This window comes from Parasteatoda tepidariorum, chromosome 11 (assembly GCF_982258835.1).
Source record: "Parasteatoda tepidariorum strain Cologne lab strain chromosome 11, Ptep-v5.0, whole genome shotgun sequence".
Lineage (NCBI taxonomy): Eukaryota > Metazoa > Arthropoda > Arachnida > Araneae > Theridiidae > Parasteatoda > Parasteatoda tepidariorum.
Genome location: NC_141765.1, coordinates 8,807,529 through 8,816,517, shown reverse-complemented (window position 1 = coordinate 8,816,517; position 8,989 = coordinate 8,807,529). Strand labels below are relative to the sequence as shown.

Sequence of the window (8,989 nt, the reverse complement as noted above, 5' to 3'; positions counted from 1 at the left end):
ACAATTTTGGTTCCCAAATATAAGAAAGACTGTTGAAAACGTAATTTCCAATTGCATTCTATGTATACTTTCATCACGTAAAGTAGGAAAATAAGAAGGTTTCGTGCATCCCATCCCAAAAGGAGACATTCCTCTAGATACATACCACATAGACTTTCTTGAACCCCTACCCAGTACAAATAAGAATTACAAATACATTTACACCGTCGTAGATGCTTTCACCAAATTTTTCTGTATTTATCCAGTTAAATCAACATCAGCCAAAGATGCCTTGGATAAACTACAACTGCAACAAATTACTTTTGGAAATCCAAGAAGAATCATCTCAGATAAAGGATCCGCATTCACCTCAATAGAATTCAAGAAGTACTGTGAAGACGAACAAATTGATCATGTCACGATCACTACAGGTCAACCTCGAGGGAATGGACAGGTGGAAAAATTTCAAGTTATCCCTTGACAACCCCAGCAAATGGTTCAAGCATGTACAGTCCGCAAAAAAAAAAAAAAAAAAAAAAAAATCTTATCACCCTGAATAACTTTCGTTCTAATGATCGGATTTTCACGAACTAAGTGTCAATCTTAATGGTTTCTGGGGGGTGACCTCAAATATGCTAATTAATTAGTGCTAACTATTAATTAAGTTACGAAATCAGACACAAAAACGTACTTTCTCTGAATAAACATATATTTTTTTTACATATTTGAAATCTAGACACTTAAATTAGGGGGGGGGGGGTAGACAAAATTTTAAAAAAATTGGGTGGTAAATTGGGTCGCAATAAAGGTTAATATATTTGGCGATAGTCCAGAAAACCGCCAAAAAAGTCGCCTGCGCTAATGGATATTTTAAGATAACCCATTGACTAATTCAAAAGAGGAATGCTTAATTTTACTAGGTTGCTAGGCAACCAATCCCTGACTGTAAAAAAATTGAAATAATGTTTTGTGATTGCTCGGAGAGGTTTAATTAATTGTTAATGGAAAATATCTCGTAGTTTCTAGGCAATAGACAATTTTTAAGCTGATTTCTGTCCAAAAAGCAAAAAAAAAATTTTTTTTAATCCTCTTTGAAAAGAAAATTTGAATCGATTTATAAATTATTTATGATTTTCTAAGTTTTTAGAATTTAAATCCTTGAATTTTTTATCTGATATTATTTAGATTATACTGCTTTTGCTATATTTATTCGAGGATCTCATACTAAAATCAAATTAACATAACTTATTATAGCTATATACAAAATTTTAGGGATAATAATTTTTACAGCTTTAATCGAGTCTTCTAGGCAAGAAAGTTAGAAAGAAAAAAAGTGCTTGAAAATTAAATGTAGATTGTATAGTAATTCTAATGCACATTAACAAGGTTTTCTATAATTTACGATATTTCTTTTTTCTATAACTCAAGGAATTGCTGGTTTTACATGGTTTTCTTTGGATAAAGATGATTAGCAAATAGCATAGTCATGTTTCGATACATTCCAAAACTTACGTTCGCAAATTCACCATAAAATGTCACACAGCATATTCTTCAATTACGATGAGCTACATTTACCACCAAATATTGCTACTATGATTATTTTCGTTTTCTTATATATATCTGATACTCTCTTTTTAAACAGAGCTCGTAAGGTCCTTAAGATACTGAAATGGGGGCACAAAAACTTAGAAGTTAAAATATTTAATTTCATTAACTCAAAGTATCTGGTCTCAAAATTTTAATTTTTAAGTTAAATATAACTTTTACAATATTGATGCTCTTACGGTTTTAAAGACCACATGAATCCTGTTAAAATATTAAAATGCATATGTTTACTTTAACGAGTGTAAAATCCTTATCAAAATAATGATCAAGAACCAAATGTAAAACAGTATAATTGACAATAAAAACTCAACTGGCTTTTATCGTATATTTCGATATCTTATTCTTAAACATAACATATTTCAATGTTTTTAAAATGCCATTAAGCATTCAGCAATTCCTTGAGTTATAGAAAAAAGAAATATCGTAAATTAAGGAAAACCTTGCGAATGTGCATTAGAATATGAAGAGGGAAGTAAAAGTCGACATGTTTCGAGCGTTCAAATATAATCACCCATTCTCAAGACTGATTCTCAAGCCTGTCTGCGGAGTCAGGCTTGAATAACGTCAGAAAAGAATTACTGAAGAATTCTTTGAGATATAACAGAATCAGTCCCTGCTAAATATTTCATTGGAAAAAGCGATTCATGAAATAAAACGATGACCGCAGCAACATTTTACAAATATATTGCAAATGTTTCTACCCATGGCTAATTAAAAATGCTATTAAATTCCCTATTCCCTTGTAATATTTATTTATCAATCAAGCCTGTTGGTTGCGTTATTCAATAGTAATAGCCTGTCCGTAATTATAATGATTTTCCAAATTTTTCCTTTTTATATTTTTTATTAAACAGAACAATAGGAACACTAAACATAAACACAAATAAACATAAAATTTTCCTGATTATGCATTATACATTCAAATCGGATTTTTCCGATTCCACGAGATGTTGATCTCGCCAGTTCAAGATTCATTCTGAATTGAATTTTCCCTCGGTTAGGGAAGAAGCCTAGTAGAGATCCCTTTTGTGGGGATTTAACCTTATTCGTGGCTTGAGTTGCCACATCCTCCCGCCCCGAAAGAGAGTTCAAAAACAATTTACAAATAGAATTTAAAATTATACTAATACTAATTCTACATTAAACTACCAAATTAACAATTCACGACATAAATAATGAATCATACAAAAATTTATGAAAACAATATCAGCAAAAAAAAAAACATAAATTCGAATTAGAATAAAAACAGCCACTTATTCATAATCAACTTGTAATTTGTTACTCACTCATTTGATGCAATTTCTAAATTATACAATAACTGTACTGGGCGTTTTATGACCCCTGAAGACGTTTTCACAGAGACTGATCTTACCTTGCCATCTCGACCCTTGTGGCATTCAAGAATTCTTCCTAATTTCCAAAGTTGTCTTGGCATTTTCTCGTCACCTATTAAAACTATATCATTTACATTTACATGTTTGTTGAAATTTGCACCTTTTAACAGAAGAAGATATTCCTTTTTCCATCTTTTCCAAAAATTATTTAGAATCTTTTCCCTATACAAAAATCTTTTTATCAAATCCCTTTTACCTTTAAATAATTCAAAATTTGCATTACCTGACCAATTAGGTAAAGCTGTTAATCTTCTTCCAGTTAAAAAGTTAGCAGGAGTGAGAGGGAATGGTTCATTATAAACATACGTTAATGGACGCGAATTAATTATAGCTTCAATTTCTGCCAAAATAGTTTGCAATTCTTCAAATGAAACAAATGATTTCCCTAAAATTTTCTTTAATGCGATTTTTGTTATTCGAACCATTCTCTCCCAGTATCCTCCCCACCATGCAGCACGTTCAACAATGTACTGCCACTCTATACCCCTTTTGCTAAAATAGTTCTGAACTTCGAGTTCATTAATGTTCATGTATAGTCTTTTGAGTTCAATGTCAGCACTTTTAAAAGTTAAAGCATTATCAGAATTTACAATCCGGCAAATGCCTCTTCTGGAGATAAATCGTCTGAATGACAAAAGAAAATGTTCTGTACTTAAATTCGACACAACTTCTAGGTGTACTGCTCGCGTTACAGCATATGTAAATAATGCGATGTAATTTTTATCATGATCCTTTGAGTACACCGGACCAGCAAAGTCGATGCCTACAACTTCAAATGGGTTGGCTTCACAAGTTCTATTTGTAGGTAATGGAGCAACTACCTGAATTCCATGTTTAACTTTAAATCGTCTACACTTAAAGCACTTATTCAAACAAGTTTTTACAGCTTGCCTCCCTCGGATTATCCAAAATCGTTCTCTCAATTGTGTAAGTGTATCCGAAACACCAGAGTGACACAAGTTTTTATGTTCTTTAAATATTAAGAGTTCTGTAAATTTTGTCTTATTTGGGATGATAATTGGGTGCTTTGATTGAACATCGAAATCTGAATTTTGTAACCTTCCTTTTAAGGCTATTAAATCATCAGCTGACAAAATTGGATTTAAATCGTATAATTTCGAATTTGGATGTATGGGACTATTGTTTTTTAAATCCAGGTATTCCCTTTCAAATTCAATTCGTTGCACAACTTTAATCCAGTAAGTTTCAGCGTTGGTTAGTTCACTCGCTGTGATTGCTCCTATTCTCTTTTCGTGTGCTGTCTTACAGTTATGAATGAAACGAAATATGTACCCTGTAATTCTGAAAACTTTGTTTAGGTCACTATAATTATCAAGATTCAGTAACGGCTGAATAGATACAGTTTTTAAATGTAAAGTTACAACTTTTTGTCTCTCTCCTATAACGTTATGCAAGTCAGGACAAGAGGCGCTTTCATCGTATGGGATATTCCTTTCTTTTAGCCATGGAGGTCCCGATAACCAAACAGTATCGTTTAAAAGAGCTTGTGCATTCATTCCTCGTGTAAGTTTATCTGCAGGGTTATCTTTTCCGCTACAATGATGCCAATGATCCGGATTGGTTTTTTCCTTTATTTCTATCACTCTGTTTCTAACAAACTGCTTCCAATCATCGGATTGTCCCTTGATCCAGTGTAGGCAAATTGTAGAATCTGTCCAGTAAAATATTCTTTTCTCATTTAACTTAGAGAAAGTGTCTTTAAGATAACTTCCAATTCTTGCGGAAATTAATGCTCCCATCAGCTCTAACCTCGGTAAAGTAAGCTTCTTTAAAGGGGCTAGGCGAGATTTAGACATTATAAAGCTCGTAATATTGTTCATCCGGAAATAAGCTACAGCTCCATAACATTTAGGACTTGCATCGGAAAAAATATGAATCTCTAATGACTCCCAATCCAGTTCTTCGAAATATTGCCTAGGTATTTCCAAGTTTCGAATTATCTTTAATTCGTTATACCAATCAATAAATGTGTCATTTATTTCAGTGGGAATACACTCATCCCATGAAATGCCTTTTTCCCAAATCTGTTGTAACAAAAGCTTTATTCTAATACTGAAGGGGTTCATTAGTCCAATGGGATCAAAAAGCATACCGCCTGCTGCCAAGATAATTCGTTTAGTTATCGCCTTGCACAATCTCAGTTTTTCAAACTGTCGAATGTCGAATCTAATGTTGTCCTAAACATTGTTCCAGATAAGTCCCAAAATCTTTAAAGGTACGCCTAGTTCTTGAGATGTTTCTCGGCAATCTATAAAAGCTTGTTTCCATGCTTCGCTAAGAATCGGAGAATTTGTTGTCCATCTACGTAGATTCATGCTAGCTTGTCCAAGAATAAATATCATCTCCTTACTCAAACGAAGGGCATCCTGCACGTCAGAAGTTCCGTCGATCATATCATCTACATAGACAGGGTGCGTAGCGTTTGTAAAAAGTACTTAAAGGTGCTTTTTTGGGGATTTCGTTTTTAAAAGCTTTTAAAGGTGCTTTTTTCAGCTGGCGTTTTAAAAAAGTGCTTTTTTTCCGAAATTTTTTTTCTTCTCCCTTCAGTGATATCTGGTGGATCCCATGCATTTCACGAAAAATGGGGAGTTTGCTACGTAATCATTCATGCGGACTTCATGTCGTACCCACGTTATGACTTGTGCATGCGCGCACACTTTAAACCGTAACCCGAGAGCTCCAATTCGGATAAAGAATATCAGATCCTTATGAAATGTTTTTCTTTTTAATGTATTTTAATTTTGTTCTTGTTTATTTTATTTTACTTCTAACACTTTTTTTTGGCGTAGGGGATAAGGGTACTTTTGTTCTGAGTTTTTTTTTTTTTTTTTTTTAAACGCTAAAACTGTTTATAAAAAGTTTTTGTTTTTCAATAATATCATTGCTTGAATATGAATTTTTTGAGTGCTTAAAAATTTTTGTAAAGTGCTTGAAAAGTTTTTAAAAAGGGCTTATTTTTGATTCAAAGATTTGGCTACGCACCCTGATAGAGTTCATGGAGCATTTCACACGCTTCACCATAGTCTTTGCGATATTTCTCTATGTGTAATCTTATTGTTGCTGACAACAAAAATGAACTACACTTAACTCCAAATGTAACCCTTTTGTATCGAAGAGTTTGGATATTGTGATTGCTGAGATCGAGATTAGGACCCTTTTCTTTTATCCACAAAAATTTTAAAAATTATCTATCTTGTTCTGCGATCCCTACTTCCAAATATGCACGCTGAATGTCAGCGCAAATTGCAATTTTGTGCAATCTGAACCTCAAAATAATTTTTAGTAAATCTGGGTTTAAGTTTGGACCGCAATCTAAACAATCGTTTAATGACAATTCCCCTTTACCCTTTGAAGATCCATCGAAGACTACCCTAACCTTTGTACTGTCCTTTTGTTCGCGTACTACAGCGTGATGTGGGAGAAAATAACCTGTATTTATATTTTTATCTAAATCCATTTCTACCCTTTCAACAATTCCTTCCCTTACGTGCTCATTTATGATCTCATCGTATTTTAAATATAATCCCTTATTTCTCTCGAATGTTTTGTTTAAACTAAATAAACGACGTTTTGCAATTTCATAATTACTATTCAATTCTCTATTATCCGCCCTCCATAATAATCGAGTTTCGTATCTTTTATTTGAATATGTCGTATTTTGTTCAAACGATTCCAAAATTTCTTTATCTGACGGAGATAGTTCTTTATCTGCATTTATCCCGATTGCTTCCAATGACCACAAATTCTTAATCCTATCACAATCTAATTCTTCATTTTCAACAAATAAATGATTGACTGGCACCTCCGGTGAATTGGATTCTTTATCCTGTCCTTGTAGTAAAGCTCCAAAAATACTATCCACTGCGATCAATCTTTTACTAATTCTTACGTTCCTTTCACCTAAAATTTGTGATATGTAATCCGAACCAATTAAAACATGTATTTTATTGGAGGTACTAACATCAGCTAATTCAATCCCCATTTCTATAGCAATATTTCTAACCCATTGTGACGGAATTTTAATTTGTGCCGAAGTAATCGAGTCGATTACCACCGCTTGTATTTTTATCTTTCGATTTGAATTTTTTATACTTTGTAAGGTTAATTCGACCACATCATATGTGCGCTTTTCTGCGATTTCATTTCCGAATGTATAAATAATTAATGATTCTTTATTAATCACTTCTAAATTTAATGACTCAGCTATTTCTCTTAAAACGAAAGATTTATTCGCCCCTCCGTCTAACATACAACGCAATTGAATATTAACTCCTTGTTTTGTTTTGCTTTCCGCCGAAAAAGTTTGCAATAAGATCGAATTAGAAGCGCTCCTCTTTGTTTTATTTTGTTTAGAAGAAAGAGAAATCATAGACGATATAGCATTTTGAGTTTCTGGGATTCCCCCTTTCCCCCCTTGCACGGCGTCAACCGCTGGCGCCGAAACATTTTTTCTTTCATTATGTTCGTTCCCATTACAAATCAAAGAGTTATGAGAAGAATTACACTGTTTGCATTTTTGATAATTCCTATCACAAAATTTGCTTAAATGATTTTGAAAACATATAAAACATAAGCCCTTAGACATTAAAGCTTTTTTCTTCTCAAACACATTTAACAAGCAATCGTGACTCATATGATTTTTAGAACAGAAAATGCATTTTAAATTATTCACATGCCTATCAGAATAGGAAGTATTAAAGTTTCGCTTTGAATTGTAATTTGTTTTCGCGTAAGAGTCAAATTTATGAGGGTGTGAATATCGTTCTTCGACGTGTGTAGCTAAAACTGCGGCGCTAGATTTATTGCCCAAATAATCATTCCTTTTGGTGTTCGAATAATGAGGCCTATTAGGGTAACTTTGATCTGTTTTATTTTTAAATGAATAATCTCTAACAGTTGCATTTTTAGGATTCACTAATAATAATGCTGCTTCTCTGCAATTTACCTCATCTTTAATAAATTGTAGCAACAAAGAAATATCGAATAATTCACCTGTTTTACGTTGCCGATTAAAATTTAAATTCAATTCCTCGGGTAATTTTTGTAGAATTACTGGGCATAGGAGATTACTATAAGTTCCTGCAGCTACTCCTAATGATTGTAAAGATCTAATTTGGATTTCTATTGCGTCATACATTTTTCTTAATCCAACAATATTATTACAAGATTTAACAGGATCTATTAATAACAGTTTATGCATATGTGTTGACATTATAATATCAGTTCGCCCAAATCTATCTTTCAGCAATTGTATTGACGCGTCATAATTTTGATCCGTAAGTGAAAATCCCGATACTGCACTTAATGCAACTCCTCCTAGATAGGATTTTAGATATGTAAACTTTTCTATTTTCGATAATGAAGCATTATTGTGTATTGCTACTTCAAAAGAATTTCAAAAATCTAAAAAATAACTACAATCACCGTAAAAAGTTTGAATATTTAGTTTCGGGAGTTTGACAATATTTTTAGTTTCGTTATGTGGTACAAACTGAACAGAGTTATTTACATTTGCCGCGACATTTCTCTCGCTTATCTGAATTACACCTTGTGGTTTAACAATTAAATTTTCTAAATTCCTTTCTATTTTCGATTTCGCTTCAATACCCTTATCTTTATATTCTTCACTTAAATCTATTTCAGCTGCCATATCCTCTATTTCAATTTTTAACTGCACTTCATCATCAGCTTTAATTAAATCATTTAATTTTTCTGTGAGCTGAGATTTTAAGTTCAAAAGCTCATTCACTTTCATTTCTTTCGTGTATTCATTCGAAATTCCAATTCCTATCGTATTTTCTATCTTAGTTAAATGCTTACTAAATGAAATTCTTAACCTTTTTCGTTTTTCCTTAATTCGTTCTAAATCCATTTTATATATCAATAAATTGGAACAAAGAAAAATGGACCTACCTCAAATCTCAGCGTTTCACTATCTGAAGATATTTTCATCAACTATATTTATTCCGTGCCAATTAATGAATGTTCGT

The 8,989-nt window shown here is 32.6% G+C and overlaps 2 protein-coding genes across 2 annotated transcripts; both read right to left on the bottom strand.

Moving 5' to 3' along the window:
* Positions 1-237: 237 nt before the first annotated feature.
* Positions 238-5,392, bottom strand: LOC147801225 (uncharacterized). The gene is made up of 5 exons (XM_087154440.1): positions 5,219-5,392; positions 4,038-5,176; positions 3,202-3,827; positions 2,957-3,078; positions 238-369 (listed from the first exon to the last, which is right to left on the bottom strand). Exons 1-5 carry the CDS (start codon positions 5,390-5,392, stop codon positions 238-240), a joined length of 2,193 nt encoding a protein of 730 aa, XP_087010566.1.
* A 791-nt stretch (positions 5,393-6,183) lies between these two features.
* Positions 6,184-6,981, bottom strand: LOC147801224 (uncharacterized). The gene has a single exon (XM_087154439.1). The coding sequence runs from the start codon at positions 6,979-6,981 to the stop codon at positions 6,184-6,186; it is 798 nt and encodes a 265-aa protein (XP_087010565.1).
* Between the last annotated feature and the right edge of the window lie 2,008 nt (positions 6,982-8,989).

What these genes read in the sequence shown, in the direction of transcription:
- LOC147801225 (XM_087154440.1), bottom strand. Translation starts at nt 5,392, where the DNA reads ATGATCGACGGAACTTCTGACGTGCAGGATGCCCTTCGTTTGAGTAAG. An exon ending in AAACATCTCAAGAACTAGGC is followed by an intron (nt 5,177 to 5,218) that starts GTACCTTTAAAG and finishes AACAATGTTTAG; the next exon opens with GACAACATTAGATTCGACAT. An exon ending in ACAAGGGTCGAGATGGCAAG is followed by an intron (nt 370 to 2,956) that starts GTAAGATCAGTC and finishes TCGTCTTCACAG; the next exon opens with TACTTCTTGAATTCTATTGA.
- LOC147801224 (XM_087154439.1), bottom strand. Translation starts at nt 6,981, where the DNA reads ATGGGGATTGAATTAGCTGATGTTAGTACCTCCAATAAAATACATGTT.